General features: G+C 45.9%; 1 protein-coding gene across 2 annotated transcripts in view; it reads right to left on the reverse strand.

Annotated features, from left to right (window-relative positions):
- AGAP1 (ArfGAP with GTPase domain, ankyrin repeat and PH domain 1) overlaps positions 1 to 17,533 on the reverse strand; it is a 2,358,592-nt gene that overhangs the window by 1,105,476 nt on the left and 1,235,583 nt on the right. For both annotated transcript variants that reach the window (XM_030210552.1, XM_030210551.1), the window contains exon 10: positions 14,013 to 14,117. In XM_030210552.1, the coding sequence (XP_030066412.1) occupies positions 14,013 to 14,117 (105 nt within the window). The remainder of the gene's footprint in view (positions 1 to 14,012; positions 14,118 to 17,533) is intronic.

Consider the following 17,533-nt stretch of genomic DNA (forward strand, 5'->3'; position numbering starts at 1 on the left):
GCAATCTGCTGGATATGAGCAGAGAAGGAGAGAGAACAGTCAAAGATGACCCCAAGGTTTCGAGCTGAGGAGACAGGGAGAATGAGAGAGCCATCAACAGAAATAGAAAACGGGGGGAGCGGGGAGGTGGGTTTGGGGGGGGGGGGGAAATGAGAAGCTCGGTTTTGGTCATATTTAATTTCAGGTGGCGTTGAGACATCCAGACAGCAATGTCAGACAAGCACGCTGAAACTTTGGTTTGGATGCAAGGTGAGATATCAGGGGTAGAAAGGTAGATTTGGGAGTCATCAGCATAGAGATGGTAGGAAAAGCCATGGGATGAGATTAATGAAGCAAGGGAAGAAGTGTAGATAGAAAAGAGGAGGGGACCAAGAACAGAACCCTAAGGTACGCTGACAGGCAGAGGGATAGAAGTAGAAGAGGATCCACCAGAGTGAACACTAAAGGTGCGGAGGGAGAGGTAGGAAGAGAACCAGGAAAGGACAGAGCCCTGGAATCCAAGTGAGGACAGGGTATCGAGAAGTATGCTGTGATCGACAGTGTCAAAAGCAGCGGAAAGATCAAGAAGAATGAGGATGGAATAGAGACCTCTGGATTTAGCCAGTAATAGGTCATTGGAGACTTTAGTAAGCGCAGTTTCGGTTGAGTGGAGAGGGCGAAAACCAGATTGTAGTGGGTCAAGAATAGTATGTGAGGAGATAAAATCAAGGCAGCGGTGCTGAACAGCACGCTCAACTAATTTGGAGAGAAAAGGGAGGAGGGAGATGGGTCGGTAATTAGAGGGACAAGTAGGGTCGAGTGAAGGCTTCTTAAGGAGAGGTGTGACCACAGCATGTTTAAAAGCACTAGGGACAGTTGCAGTGGAAAGTGAGAGGTTGAGAATGTGACAGATAAAAGGAATAAGAGCAGGTGAGATGGCATTAAGAAGGTGGGTGGGAATGGGATCAGAGGAACAGGTGGTGTATTTTGAGGAAGAAAGGAGAAGTGTAGTTTCCTCTATAGTAACTTCAGGAAAGGAGGAAAAGGAATAAGGGGAAGGAGAGAGATGGGAACGGACTAGTGGAGGGAGAGGTGGCGAGGTAGAGAATTCAAGGTATATCTTTTGAACCTTGTCATGAAAGAATTCAGCAAGGGTTTGAGGAGATAATGAAGGGGGAGTTGGGGGAGGGGGCACCTTGTGGAGAGAGTTCAATGTGGTGAAGAGAAGTCGAGGGTTAGAGCCAAGAGAGTTGGTCAGTTGGATATAATAATCCTGTTTGGCGCGTAAAAGAGCAGATTGGAAGGAGGTCAGCATGAACTTAAAGTGTAAGAAATCAGCAAGGGCCCGAGATTCCTCCAGAGGCGTGCGGCGGAGCGGGTACAGGAACGTAGGTAGCGGATATTACAAGTCAGCCAAGGCTGGGGTTTTGTACGCCTTATAGGGTGGGTCATCAAAGGTACAAGAGTGTCTAAGGCAGAGGATAGAGTATTGTTGTAAGAAGAAACAGCCTCGTTGACAGATGTGGATGGTGCCACAGTAGAGAGGAGGTTTGAAACATGGGAGGATAGAGATGAAGGGTCAATATCGTGAAGATTCCTAGATAAATTAGATAAGATAGGACGGGTCTGGGAGAGAGGAGATTTAAGTGTGAAAGTTATAAGATGGTGATCAGAGAGGGGAAGATCAGAGGCAAGGAAACTAGAGGGTGAACAGTTGGAGGAGAAGATGAGATCAAGACAGTGACCATTTTGATGAGTGGGGGAGGTGGAGCATAGTTGGAGATTAAAGGAGGATGTTATAGCGAGTAACTTTGAAATATAAGAGTTGGAAGGATCATTAGCAGGAATATTAAAGTCACCAAGGATGAGAGAGGGAGAGGAAGGATCATGGAAGAAGGCAAGCCAGACATCAAAGTCACTGAGAAAGGATGAAAGGGACTTACCAGGGGGACGATAAATGATCGCTATTCAAAGAGGCAGAGGAGAGAAAAGGCAGATAGAGTGGACTTCAAAGGAGGAACAACAGTGAGATTGAGGTGGAAGAAGGGGTTGAAATCTGGAGGAGGGAGAGAGAAGTAGTCCAACACCGTCCCCTCGACCAGCAGGGCGAGGAGTATGTGAAAAAAGATAATTGCCATGGCAGAGGGCTGCGACTGAAGCAGAGTCATCAGGGCAGACCCAGATTTCTGTTATGGCGAGCAGATGGAGGTGACGCAAGATAAAGAGGTCCTGGATGTAGGGGAGTTTGTTACAGATAAAGCGGGCATTCCATAGGGCGCAAGAGAAGGGCAGAGAAGAGGAGGGGAGTAGAGGAATAGAGATGAGGTTAGAGAGGTCGCGGTGAGATCTGTAGAGTTGGGATAATAGTTGGTGAGGGGGGCCAGGATTGGGATTGATGTCACCAGCTGAGAGTAAGAGAAGGAGTAAAAGAGAGCGGAGGAGAGTAGGAGAGGTGTGGCCACGAAGGCGTCGAAGGCGAGAGGTATTTAGGTAGAATGGGGAAGGCAAAATGGACAGAAGAAAGAGGCGGAGATTAAAAGCCAAGAGGGAGGAAGAGGGTAGGAGAGAAGGTGAGGTGATGAAGTCGATGGATGGGCAGTGAGTTCCTGTAGTGGTGAGAGGTAGGGGTGAGGGAAAAGATTAGGAAGGGACAGGGCTAGGAAGAGAATGTGAATAGGGGCCATAAATGACTGAGGTACTTTAGCAACTGGGAAGAAGATTAGATGTAAAGAGAAAAATGCCCCGCGCGCAAAAAAAGCTGCAATCTGAACCAAAGACTTGAGTCCCTCCCCAAGCTTCTGGAACACTCTCTGTGCTCCAAACTTGCTTGTCCAGGCCAGTGAATTCATGGGTGTAATTTGTTTCATTTTTTTGTTGGGGGGGATGAGGCGGGGCATATTAGCATACTCATTTGCATATATTATATATATATATATATATATATATATATATATATATATATATATATATATATATATATATATCTCATACATATTCATTATGGTTATTCCCAAAAAAGCCAGCTCCCCCACAAAAGCTCAAAATATCCTTTTCCAATCTTATTTTTACCCAAACACTTTGCACTATAGCTTCTCCATTTTCTGCCTCCCTTGTTGCCCAGGATGGTGAAAGGATAGGACTCGGAGTTCAACCTACTCAGTTTTAAGTTAGCAATGTAAGACAGCAGGGCCTTCTATGCATAAAGAAATCATCCCCTTCCAGCTAATTTCAGCTACCAGGTAAAACCAACATTATAACTGATAGCGCCATTCAAAAAATTATTTTGCGTGGGAGGTCTGGAGTGAAGTCTGTATCGAACATAATCTCAGCAAAATTCTGCACCTTCTGTTCTGTATTACAAACTCCATATCCCCCCAAAATATAGCGAAGCGGAGATGACAACAAATCATACAAACGTATTCAAATTCTGATTTTTTTTTTATTTTATTTTTATTCACACAATACACAGTGCAATCACATTTGCTCTTCATAATATGTACAATGCAAGAATAACCCAACAGTATCAAGTATAAGTCCAAATTCTTAACATTCATTCCTGATGTGAAATGCACTCTGCACTGAATTTTACTTTCCAACCTTCTCCCCTCTTCCTCTCCCTTTCATACTCCACACTCCCCTCTTCCAGTACTCAGCAATCATTCCCGATTCACACCCACACATCTCGGCATTCAACTACCCCCCTTTCCCCCCCCCCCCCACCCTCTTATGTGAGCATGGTCAAGCAGGTGTCCCACAGTGTGGCATAATGTTGGTTCTCCGATCGGGTGGACTTGGAGTAAATCTGACTCTCATGTTTGCCTACTTCCCTCATTCGTATGTGCCATGCCTCCCCTGGGATGTGCTCCTCAGAAGTCCAAAAATGCAAAATAGTTTTCTTAACCAATAAGGTCGAGACATACACTATTCTCCTAAGCGGTTTCGTCAGGCCCTGGGCCTCTAAAAGGGATTGGTCTCCTAGGAGCAAGGTTGCATAATTCCATTCTATTGTCCTTTGTGTAAGGTTATTAAGTATCCGGAAAGCTTCATTCCAGACCGTCAGAGCTGAGCATTCCAGAAAGGAGTGGAGAATTGTTCCCCTCCCGTGCTTGCATTTACTGCACTGATCATCCCTCCAGAGTCCCATGGTTACCCCTTTTGCCTTGGAGATATATGCCCTATGTAATATCTTATATTGCATCTCCTGTAGGTCAGCTGCCTTAACCATTTTGTATAATGTGGAGAATAATTTCCCTAGTGTTTGACTGCTGTATTGGGTACCCAGTTCCCCATTCCATTGGGCTACTAGCCTATCCATATCCGCCATGGGCATATTCATGTTTAAGATCTTATACCACATGGAAAGGCCATTCAGCTTACTAGGTATGCATAAAAGAATCCTATCCATTCCCATGCATCACCATATCCTGCTCTTAGCGTTGCCCAGTAGTGCCTAACCTGAAAGTATTGCAATTTGTCAGTTCCCATTTCCTCTTTAATTGTTCAAAAGTGCTAAAGGATCCTGTCCCCTCTATCAATAGCTGACCCAGAGTCCAGTACCCCCTCTCTTTCCACTGTATAAACACCGATATCCCCATACCCGGTTGAAACGCCTCATTACCCACCAACCCCAGAAAAGGAGATGCTTCTGGAGACCGCTGCTGGTGCCCCCTCCATCAGATCCACGCCCTCCTCAAAGGTCTGAGAAGCCCCAATTTACAATTAATTCTAGGGTTGCTACTGGACCCCACATGCAATAGGTTTATGAAAGACCATGGATAACTCCACTTATCTAATCCCCCTCTAGGTAAAAAACGTTACTGCCCTTCCATCCCCTCATATATGAATCGCATCAGCGCTGCCACATTGTACAAACGAAGATCAGGGAGCCCAAGGCCTCCTCATTCCTTTTTAAGTATGAGCTTAGAGTACCCTATCCTTGTGCCTTTCCCTCGCCAGATAAAGACTCGGATAAGAGAGCGAAACAACCGCTCCTCCCTCCTCAGGACCCATATGGCAGCTGCTTGAAGTGGGGGCAAGATCTTGGGCAATAAGATCATTTTTACTAGGGCTACTCTTCCCATCAGGGAAAGCAGTAAGTCTTTCCATTTATCGCATAAGTGCCTAATTTTCTCCAGCTGGTCGGTCACGTTTCTCTTATAAAAGATTAGATTATTTGTACTACGAAAGATTCCCAAATACCTCATTGCTCCCTTAACTGGCTTAATAGGCAGCCCACTCATCCCAGGATCCCCTATTAGTCCCGATAATGGTAATAATTCTGATTTAGAACAGTTAACTCTCAGTCCCGAAAGATCCTCAAAATTTCCCCGATCAGAGCCAGAGCTCGTGGCAGGTCTTCCCGTGCATTTGTCACATATAATAATATATCATCTGCAAATAGATTTAATCGAAGCTCTCTGTTTCCTACCCTTATCCCCTTAAGATCCTTGCTACTGCGTATCTTTATAGCCAATGGTTCAACTGCCATCAAAAAAGTAAAGGAGAGAGTGGGCACCCTTGCCTCGTACCTCTTTGCAGTGGGAAGCCCTCTGTAAGTTTTCCATTCACTAACAACCTTGCCATGGGGAGATTATACAAGGCCTTGATCCAAGACACCACTGCCCCTGATATACCAAACCACCCCAGGGTCTCAAATAAGTATTGGCACAAAATGCTATCAAAAGCTTTTTCCATATCTAACCCTACAATGGCCTCCAACCCTCCCTTACCCTTGCATTCCTGTATAAAAGACTACATTACAAAACAATGATCGGACCAAACTACAAAGATACGCACAAACTCTTCAACCTTGTGAATAAATTGCTAGACACCACACCAGTTACAAACAACAGCAAAGACATACCAAGTGTTGACAACCTTGCGAAATACTTCATGGAGAAAATTATACAACTACGACTCAAAATACCCGCCAGCCCTATCGAATATGCCACACTCCTAGACTGTCTAGACCCAGAAGACGGAATGTACCCGGCAGACAGAACCTGGACCGAATTTGAATCACTATCAGAAGACCTCATCTCTGAAACACTCAAAAGATTCGCCAAATCCCACTGCAAACTAGATGTATGCCCAAACAACCTTATGAAATCAGCTCCTCAACAATTCATAATAGACCTAACGAACCATGTAAACTTCATGCTACAAAACGGACTTTTCCCAAAAGAAAGGAAAAATTCTACTCACCCCAATACCCAAAGACACAAAGAAAAGTGCAAACGAAATAACTAATTATAGACCAGTAGCATCCATACCACTAATAACCAAAATAACCGAAGGGATGGTAACAAAACAACTTACAAATTATCTAAACAAGTTCTCAATACTGCATGATGCCCAATCAGGATTCCGATCAAATCACAGCATAGAAACAGTACTAATTACCCTGATGACTAAATTTAAACAAATGATTGCAAATGGCAACAATATACTCCTCCTACAATTTGACATGTCAAGTGCCTTTGATATGGTTGACCACGAAATCCTACTACACATACTTGAATACTTTGGCATCGGAGGCAATGTGCTAAACTGGTTCAAGGGGTTCCTAACCTTGCGCTCATACCAGGTCACATCAAATTCAACTACGTCTGCAGCATGGACACCGGAATGTGGAGTACCGCAAGGATCACCCCTCTCACCAACTATCTTCAACCTAATGATGACACCCTTGGCCAAACACCTATCAAACCATAACCTTAACCCATACATATATGCTGACGATGTGACTATATACATACCATTCAAACAAGACATCAAAGAAATCTCCAATGAAATCAACCAAAGCCTACACATCATGAACACCTGGGCTAATGCATTTCGATTGAAACTGAATGCAGAAAAAACTCAATGCCTGATACTTACCTCCCAATACAACACGAATAAATTCACCGCTATAAACACACCAAAACTAAATCTTCCAATCTCAGAAACTTTAAAGATCCTTGGAGTTACTATTGACCGCCACCTAACACTTGAAACCCACGCAAATAACACAACCAAAAAGATGTTCTACTGCATGTGGAAACTGAAACGAATAAAACCATTCTTCCCAAGATCCGTCTTCCGAAGCCTAGTGCAATCACTTGTGCTCAGCCATCTGGACTACTGCAACTCACTATACACAGGTTGTAAGGAACAATTACTGAAGAAGCTCCAAACAGCCCAGAACTCAGCAGCCAGACTCATCTTCGGGAAACCAAAATACGAAAGTGTGAAACCCTTACGAGAGAAGCTACACTGGCTCCCACTCAAGGAACGCATCACTTTTAAAGTATGCACACTAGTCCACAAAATTATTCATGGTGAAGCCCCAGCCTACATGTCTGACTTAATAGACCTACCACTCAGAAACGCTAAAAGATCATCCCGAACCTTCCTAAACCTCCACTTCCCTAACTGCAAAGGCATAAAATACAAAGTGCTGCACGCGTCAACCTTTTCTTATATGAGCACACAATTCTGGAACAAATTACCACGAAATCTGAAAACGATCCACGAATTAACCGAATTCCGCAAACTACTAAAGACCCATCTTTTTGAAAAAATATATCGAAAGGATCAAAACGTATGAAGTCCAAACACACGGTTGGCAATGCATCAATACATCCTCTTCCGTACTTCTATCCCCCGCAATCTTACACGCTTAAACCTAATCTACAGGTAAAAAACAGAAAATATTATACCCGAACGATCTCTTGCTATTGCTCTGCTGCCCAATCAGGATCCGGTGTTCTTCTATTGTTTTGTTGTTCTTTGCCATTGTTTTATTCTCTTTAACGATACAGGGACTTGTTTTAATTTAACGCCTCATAATGTAACCATAATTATGTTGTAACAGATTGTACTTCCATCAATACAATGTATTGTAAGCCACAATGAACCCGCAAATAGGTGGGGAAAATGTGGGATACAAATGCAATAAATAAATAAATAAATAAACATCATAGCTCTCACATTATTCATGGATCCGTACCTGCCTGGGACAAACTCCACTTGATCTTCACTAATCAGATCAGGTAATACCTTATTTATTCGTCTGGCCAGTATGGCTGCCAGGATTTTTACATCCTGGTTTAATAAAGAGATAGGGCGATAAGAGCCCACCTGTGCCTGGTTTTGGCAACAGTACGATGTGGGCCATATTACTCTGTATATTCAGCCCCTCTTCCACTAACCCGTTAAACCATGCTCCCAAGGCCGGTGCCACCAAGTCAGTTAAAATAAGGTAGTATTCAGGCTCAAAACCATCCGGCCCTGGTGCTTTCGTTAGCTTCAGGAGTTTAATACCTAACCTAATTTCTCCCTCCATGATTGGCTCATTTAGGGTGTCCAGTCTCTCCTTCGGGATATTTGGCATTTGTATGTCGTGAAAGAATGCCTCACACTGATTCATGTCCAAGTCCCTGGCTGCATATAGGGAACTGTAATACTTGATAAATTGCTGCATAATATGGGTTTCCTTGGTATACACAGTTCCTTGATTATCCCTGTGAGAGGTAACTTGCCGCTTACGCACCGGCCGCACCAAATTTGCCATCAACTTTCCCGCCTTGTTGCCCCACTTAAACAATCTAAAACGCTGAAAAAATACATCCCTCTCCGCTCTCTGAGTCAGTATGTCATCTATCCGTTTCCTAACCTGTGTCAGTTGTAGCTCATATGTATCACTCATATGCAGCAGATGTGCTCTTCGTATTTGATGGTACTCCTGTGACAGTTTCAGTAAGTCTGCCTCCCTTTTTTTCTTCTTCCCTATAATGTATAATGTATCCTCTCATTACCGCCTTAGATGTCTCCCAGTCTGTCCCTGCATTTACCTGTGTTTGGTTATGGCTCTGATATTCCAGCCATTTAGCTCGGAGAAATTCGTGGAACTCCCTGTCATTAATCAGCGAGGGTGAGAACGTCCATATCCTTTCGCCCGGCTCTGCCACAAAGAAAACAGCTATTTCCACTGCCATATGGTCACTTAGCACATTATCCACTATCTCCGCTCTTGATCCTAGATACCATCGGAGACTCTACTAACAGATGGTCTAATCTGGAGTATACCCCATGGGGGTGTAAGTAAAATGTGAATTCCTCATCTTGTGGATGGAGAAGTCTCCATATGTCTACTAACCCTAGTTGTGCAGAAACAAAATTGACCCCTTTATTTTCCCAATTCCCCCCTCTAATTTTTTTTTTGTTTACAATCAATGGATGGGTCTGCCACAATATTAACATCTCCTCCCATTATAAGTTGATAGTCAGAGTAAGGTACCACTCTTGCTACTAATTCTGAGAAAAATTTATGAGAATATACATTAGGTCTGTAGACATTACATAGCATGATCTTTTGTCCCCAAATTTCACCTATGACCATCACATATCTACCCTCCTTATCTTGTATCACCTTATGGTTGTTAAAAGGGAGTTGTTTGTGAATTAGAAAGACTACCTCCCTCTGTCTAGAATTATAAGCTGCGTAACCCACCTCCCCTACCCAACTCCTCCTCAATTTTTGATGTTCTAGTGCGGATAGATGGGTCTCCTGGAGATATACGATACCTGCCCTTTCCTTGTTCAGCCACGTAAGGATTTTATTTCTTTTAATCGGGGAGTGTATCCCATCGACATTAAGGGTAATTATTTTCAGACTACCCATGTTGTGAACCTATATGGACTTCAACACATGCAAGCTCAGTACTCACCCCGCTGGTCTCCCAGCATAACCCGCGAGGTACAGGTCTCCGGCTCAAGATCCTGGCGCATGCAATACCCCCTCCTCTTGCTCTCACTCCTCCTCCATTCTTTTTGAAGACAGTGTGCCCCTTGATCACCAGATATACCATGAGTTTACTCCCTCCCCTACCCCCCTTCTCACTCCCCCACATACATCCCTCATTCACCTATCCATACACCCACCCCCGCCCTCCCCCCCCCCACTCCTGCCCCAATCCCTCTCCCCTCAACCCCCCTCCCCCCTCATCCTTCACCTACCCACAACAGCCAAAAGAAGAATCAACCCGCCCCCATCCCCAAGCCCTAACAGGATAATTCTATAATATTACAAGGCTTTCCTTTTTAACATTTAATGTCCAGGAACTTTTCTTCAACCTCTTAAAGATACCAAAAACATAGGTATAAAACAAACTTTTCAAAGCGACTGCTCTCTTAGGCTGCATAGGACCATGCTACTTGTCAACCCCGTACACTACATTGTCCAATTGTCCGGACCCCATGATATTTCATAGTACTTGTTACCACTGTGTTTCCTCGCATAGCCAAGCTTTAATCCTCTGTCCTCGATGAAAACCGCAAGATCATAACTTCTGAATCAGACTTCTCCACTCCCGCTCCATGTGCCCCATATCATTCCGGTGCAGCTGGGCCAGACCCCTTCTTGTTGTAATTGTCCAGGAAAGCTCTCGCTGCCGCAACGTCATTAATAAGAAGCATTTTTCCCTCAGCCCAGATCCTCAACTTGGACGGGTATAATAAAGCAAAGCGCACCCCCTTTTTGTAAAGGGCAGAACAGGTACGCGCCATCGCTTTTCTCAGAAGTGCCACTCTCATCGAATAGTCATTAAATAATAGTAGGCGATGTCCCTCGTAGACTAACTTTTCTTTCGCTCTTGAGGCTTTTAAAATCTGTTCTTTTGTCTGCCAGTTTACGAAATGAGAAATCGCTGTGCGGGGCCTGCCGTTATTCTCGCCTCGCGGTCCAATTCGATGTGCTCTGTTGCAGTAGAAAAAGCCTCCCCGCTCTTCCAAGCCCAGCTGTTCCGGCAACCACTTAACAAAAAACTCATATAGTCTCTTGTCCGCCACCGTTTCAGGCAAACCTATTACCCGCAGATTATTTCTACAGAAGAGATTCTTCTGCTCCTCCACGCGCTTCCGCATCTCCTCAACCTCTTTTTGGAGCGCAGCGATCTGCACAGCGGTACTCTGCGCCTCCTCCTCTCGTGCTGAGATCTGCTGCTCCATTTCTGTCAGGCGAGCCGAGTGTGAGTCAAATTTCTCATTAATTTCATCTACTGCCGATTGCAGTTTGTTTAGCTTGTCTTCAAGGGCTGCGGAGACGGAATGCGTGATCTCCTGCACCCACTCTGTAGTCGAACTTGGAGTTGCGACCTGGGCAGATTGTGTCCCCGCCATTTTGTGCAGGCTGCTCCTCGGAGGATTCGAAGACTTTCTCTGAGCTTTTGAGGGCATTCCTCGGGAGGATCTCCCGTTTAGTGTTTGCCAGGCAGAGCACGCTTCTCCGACAGTGAGTCCCCCACATACCAAAGCCCTATAAGCCTGTAATAATAGCAGAAATTGGCAGGTTGGGCACGGAGCCTCTCCTTCTTGCTGCCTTCTAGGTAGCAGGCATCACGCAACCTCCTCTCAAATTCTGATTTTGTAGATGATGCCTACACATTCATAGAGGCCTGCAAGTCTGCCTCTCTTCTCTCTCACACATCCCACTTGCCCTCAGCCAACACACCTATGGAACAATTAAACTTTTTAAAGATCCTTCAAGAGGTAGTGTCTCATGATTTAGGCTCTAAAACTCTTTCTGATGTTTTGGTGCCACCTCAGTAAGGCCAACACACAATCTCTCCACTGCAAAACACTATACACAAACTTGTGCAAAAACACACTCAGAACCTTACCAAACAACAGCACTAATTCCAAGGACAGGATGAGCTACAACCATATGCACGAAAAGGCAGTACTGTAAATATTACACCAATACACTACCTAGTGAAAACAAAACAAAAAGGACCTTAAATACTACATGCTAGCAGAATACTGCATCTTGATCACACATGAAATACACATGACACAACAGATATGACACAAGAAACTGGAAATCAAAAGATATGAAGGCAAAATACTGAACTGAAAAGTTACCTAAAGAAGTCAGACTTGGCATGCAGCAATACTAGAGAAATTGAAACTTAAATGCAAAATATCACTGATACACATTTCCAAATGCTGACATATTCCAATTAATAAATTCTGAATAAAATACTTTTTTCTACCTTTGTTGTCTGAGCATTTAGTTATTCTATTCGCTCTGGTCCCAGTGTCTTCTGTTTTATGCAGTGTCTTCATTCCATTTGATATTTTTTCTCTCACCATGTCCACCATCCTCCTGTGTCCTTATGCGTCCTATCTACCATCTGTAGCCCTGTTCCTATCCTTCCTCCAGTTTCAGCATCTGCCCTCAAAGTGTTCTGATCCAGCCCTTAAATTCAGCAGTTTCCCATCTATGTCTTTGTCTTGCCTTGGCCTCCATTTCCATCGCTTTTTCCCTATCCCCTGCTGTGATCAGTATTGCTCCTCTGTGTCACACACCCCCACAGCCACCGTCCAGAGGTGCCCCTTTGTGTCCTCATCCCTTTCCCTCCTCCGTTTCCCTGTCACTCTCCTCTCTCTTCCCTTCTTCCCTCACCCTCCATCCTGGGGCCAGGATGTCTCCCTCTTTCATCCCAGTCCCCTCCTCCACAGATCAGTATGTCTCCTTCCTAGGTCTCCAGGGTCTTTTTCCCCCCTTTACCTAGTCAGTCAATCAGTCTTTCCATAGCCCCCCACCCTCCAAGCTGATCCAGCATCTATGTATCCCTTTCAGCCTCTCCCTCCTGTCTGTCTCTCCCTCTCCCTTCCCATTCCAGCAGAGCAGCACTTAGTTCTCCCTCCCTTTCGCCTGCATTTTCTCCCTTTTTCTCCCCCCCCCCCCCCCCCCGTGGTTCCAGAGTCTCTCCCTCCCTCCTACTCCCTGTGGTCCGATGGTGCTTGCAAAGCTGCCTCAATTGCTGCTGTGAGGGGCAACATATCATTGAAAGATGCTGCCTGGGTGCCCCGATTTTCCTTGTGACATGTCCTGCCCACGCAGAACAGGAAATTGCACGACCCACGATGAGACTCCGCTGTCTGTTGTCATAGCCGCCCCGCCTCCCCAGCGGCAATAATGACATCCATCTACTATCCCGGGCTGCCGACAACTTTGCTCCCTCCAGCTCCTTACGGTCTGATGGTGCTTGCTAACCTGCCTCAATTGCTGCCAGCAGAGGCACCGCAGCGAATGAAAGGAGCTGCCTGGGTGCCTCGATCTTCCTTGTGACGTGTCCTGCCCACGTGGAACAGGAAATTGCATCAGAGAAGGCAGAACACGTCACAGGGAAGATCAAGGCACCAGTTCCTTTCAATCGCTGTGGTGCCTCTGCTCGCAGCAATTGAGGCAGGTTAGCAAGCACCATTGGACCGCAGGGAGCTGGAGGGAGGAAAGTTGTCGGCAGCCCGGGACAATAGATGGAGGTTATTATTGCCGCTGGGAAGGCAGGGCAGCTATGACAAGAGACAGTGGAGCCTCATCGTGGGTTGTGCACTGCCGCTGCTGGTCCTCTGTTGCACACTTCATGCTAGATGGGGTGGGACTAAGGCCGGCGGGCGGTGGCAAAGAGAGGAGGAGCCTTTCAGCCTTGCAAAGCACATGAGTGTGAGGCATGGGCAAACTGGTGCACACTGCTTTTCCATTGGGGGAGGGGATTTATCCCGATAATGCAGCGCAGCTGTTTACTGCAAGGTAAGAGTAGCACTCATTTGGGGGGGAGGGCAATGCCCCCCCCCCAAAAAAAAAAAAAAAAAACTACGCCCATGGATGAATTACAATATTGGTATTAGAATTCTTACTCTCTTCTTGGATCACCTTCAGTATTTGGTTGGTACTTCCAGTAGCAGAGGATCCTGGAAGGCAATTCACTAGTTTGGGACCCTTGAACTGTGTTCCTAAATGCCTCTTATAATGGAGTCTCCTAGCAATAAGAATTTTCTGCTTTGACCCGATATGTCATTGATTTGGGGATTCTTTTGGACTGAGTCACATTCCTTGCCTCTGGCTCCACCTCAGTACTTTTCCCGAACATGCTCCAATGTAGCAAAGGAATTTTAAAAGGACAAATGTTGGGAGGATGAATGCCTGTAATATGATTGATCTGTAGTTTGACAAAAGCAAACTGCATGAAGTGTGACATACTTACATGTAAACTGGGATGATAGGTGAGTACGCCATTGTCGCAGAGTGTAACATATTTCTTCTTCCACTCTTTATTCAATGACTTGCCACTTCGCTTCAGTAACATACCCTGAAAGGGACATAAAGAGGGATAAGGGAATAAATTCCAAGTCTTCCTTGAAAAATATATAGTGAATAAACAAACATATACATAGCATTTTATAATATTTAAAAGGGTGCTTACATTTAACCATTTTTGCATGTAAAATTACAGAATACTAGGATTTTCAAGGATAAGCATACATTTATGCACCTAAGTGCTAGCAGAACATCTAAGTGCTATTCTGTAAGGGTGTACATAACTGGCACAGCATTTAAAAACAAAGGGTTATAAACATGGGCAGGGCTCCCATTTAGATAACTTACAGAATCCTGTAACATGTGTGTGCTCTTGCCACATTTACACAAATACAGTTACACCAGGTCTATGTTAAATAATAACCTAGTAGCTGGGGAAGTGACGTCACCACTGGCAATGGCGGTCTAGCTTCTCAGCTCCCGCTCCCCGCCGCGATAAAACAGCTTTAAGTGACCACCATCAGCCATTTTCGCCGCTTTTGAGTACTCCCGATTGGCAATACCCACCAGCCGGTATGAGTAAGGCGCATTCGGCGCGGAACAAGGACTCGGAGAAGTCGGCAGGCGGCGGGCCGAGTAAGACCCCGAAGCGCCACGAGGCAATGGCACAGGCCTCGCCTTCTGACTCCGACTCAGCCTTATCGCTGGCGGAAACGCGGAGACCCCCCGCAAAAAAGGGCGTCTCGGGCGAACTCAAACAGATTCTGTCCGGTATCCAAGAGGACATCCAAAAATCAAAGGAGGAGATATTAGAAAAGATGGAGGTGCTAAGCGCAGATCTCCGCGAGCTGGGGGGACGAATGGAAGAAGCGGAACTTAGGCTGGACGAGCATTCGGAGTCCCTAACTGCTCATGATGCACACATACAGGAATTGGACCAAAAAGCGAAAGACTTGGCTTATAAACTGGACGACTTAGAAAACCGGGGCAGGAGGAATAATCTCCGGCTCCGCGGGGTTCCAGAGGGTGGTGAGACGGAAGACGTCCCACTAATAGTGCAAACTATATGTGCAAACCTGATGGGGTCCGAGGTAGCGGCAGAGAAGATTGACTTGGACAGAGCACATAGAGCCCTGGGCCCGCGTCAGGAGACGAGAGCGCGAGACATCATCGTGCGATTTCATAAGTATGAAATAAAAGAACAAATTCTTGCCTGTGCTCGGAAGAAACAGGATTTGGAGTATGAAGGAGCCAAGATAACAGTATACCAAGATCTTTCTCAGTTCACGCTGCAGCAGAGGCGACTCATGAAGCCGGCCCTGGATGTCCTAATCAAAGAGAAGCTTATCTACCGGTGGGGCTTCCCTTTTTCGCTGAACTTCACGATTAAGGGGACCAGATATAGGGTTTGCTCCCTAACCGAAGCTTGGGCGTCTTTGTATGCAGTGGGACTGGTGAGCTCGAAGGCGCCTCTGGGAGAGCTGGCACCTACGACGAAAGCAAAGCTACAAAAATGGCAGCGGGTTCCCGCATCCAACAAGCGCAGCAACCCGAGGCGGAGAGCGACGATGGAGGGAACCTGAATGCTGATACGCTGGCCTAATCGGGGCCTGTCACCTGAGTTCCTTGCGTCTGTGGATGATGAAGAACAGATGGACGCATATGTGGTACCAGGGGGACATTGCTCATAGAGTCTCCCAACCTGCTTTGTTCTGAGTTTACTCTGAAGTATCATGGTTATTGGGGGGTCTGTATGTATATATATACATTTTATTCATTTTCCTTTCTTCTCATCTCCTCCTCTTCTTTTCTTTTAGTGGGAGGAGGGATGGTCTCAACAGTGAGACGCCTAATAGGAGTGAGGTTTTGTATTAGTACTGGGAGAGGGGTAATTCATGGAGAGTTGTGGCATGTATATAAGTTACAGTTTTTTTTTTTCTGCTCTGTTTAAATGGGACTAGACATCTGATGGTAACATGGCAACAATTAAAGGGGGGGGGGCGGGAGGGAATTGGATCGGCCTGAAACACAGTGGGTTACTTTCTCACATCCCACTCGGGGGGCATGTACCTTCGGGTTGGTGACTGGAGAAGGGGGAAGGGGGGGTTAGATACTGGGTTTAAGGGGAGGGAAGGGGAGGGGGGGCTCGGACTGGCACAATGTAGGAGGAGGGAGGTGAAAGTGAGGATAGTGGGTCGGTATGATCCGCTCGTTCTGCTTGGTTTTATGTTTTAGTTATGAGTATAAATCTTAAGATCTTATCTTACAATGTAAAAGGATTGAATATGCCGCAAAAAAGGCAGAAATTATTTAAAGAGCTCCAGCAGCTGGGGGCTCATATAGTTCTGTTGCAGGAGACGCACCTCCGCCGGAAGCACGAAAGACTCCTCTCCCATCCTAAATACCCCAGGTCCTTTTTTGCCTCCTCTAACGAAGGATCCAAAAAACGTGGGGTGGCGGTGTTATTTCATGAGTCAGTACAGGCCCAAATAGTAAAGGTCAAACGGGATCCAGGCGGGCGGTTTCTGTTCTTGCACATAACACTAGATCACATGGACATAACACTAGCCTGTATATACGCCCCGAATGATCACCAGCAGGCTTTCTACACTAAAACAAGGAATCTTTTAGCTACATTTGCACAAGGATCTATAATACTGGGAGGCGACTTCAACGGAGTAATGGATCCGGTTTTAGACCGGTCTGGGACGGGGCAGACTGTAGGCACTCGGGATGCCTTAGCGTTGGGATCAATGGCCACCTCTCTGGGGACTCTGGATGTGTGGCGATTGAGTCACGCGCAAATGAGAGATTATACATATTACTCAGCAGTGCATGCATCATACTCACGTATTGATTATATTTTTCTCGATGTAGCTCTATCAGAGCAGGGGCCCAGCGCAGGTATTGGCAGTGCGACCCTGTCTGACCATGCCCCGGTTTGGGTCGTACTGCCAACAATCAAGGCAGAGATTAAAGACAAAAGATGGGCACTTAATGCCAGTGTGTTACAAGAGAGTGAGGTGGTGGAGGGCTGTAAAAAAGTGCTGAAAGAGTATCTGGAGATCAATAAGACATCGGGGCCACCCCTTAGCATTGTGTGGGACGCCATGAAGGCAGTGTCGAGAGGCTACTTTTTACAGTTGGCTAGTAGGAGGGCTAGGATTCGCAGAAAACAAGTGGCTCAATGCTTAGATAGGATCAAGAGTTTAGAAGCTCAGCACAAGGCTGGCGGCTCTCCGACCACATTGGAGGAGCTGCGAAACCAGCGTCTTCAGCTGGACTCTATTTACTCTGAACACTTAAGCCAATTACAATCCCGATCGAAGGTTTATTCCTATGAATTTTCTAACAAAGCGGGACGCCTGCTGGCCCTGAGGTTACGTAGGAAAAAGGCGGAAAGGGCGGTAACACATATCCGGGAGAGAGGAGGGGACATGCTGAATACATCGGAAGCTATTAGAAGGC

Source organism: Microcaecilia unicolor, chromosome 7, assembly GCF_901765095.1.
Source record: "Microcaecilia unicolor chromosome 7, aMicUni1.1, whole genome shotgun sequence".
Taxonomy (NCBI): domain Eukaryota; kingdom Metazoa; phylum Chordata; class Amphibia; order Gymnophiona; family Siphonopidae; genus Microcaecilia; species Microcaecilia unicolor.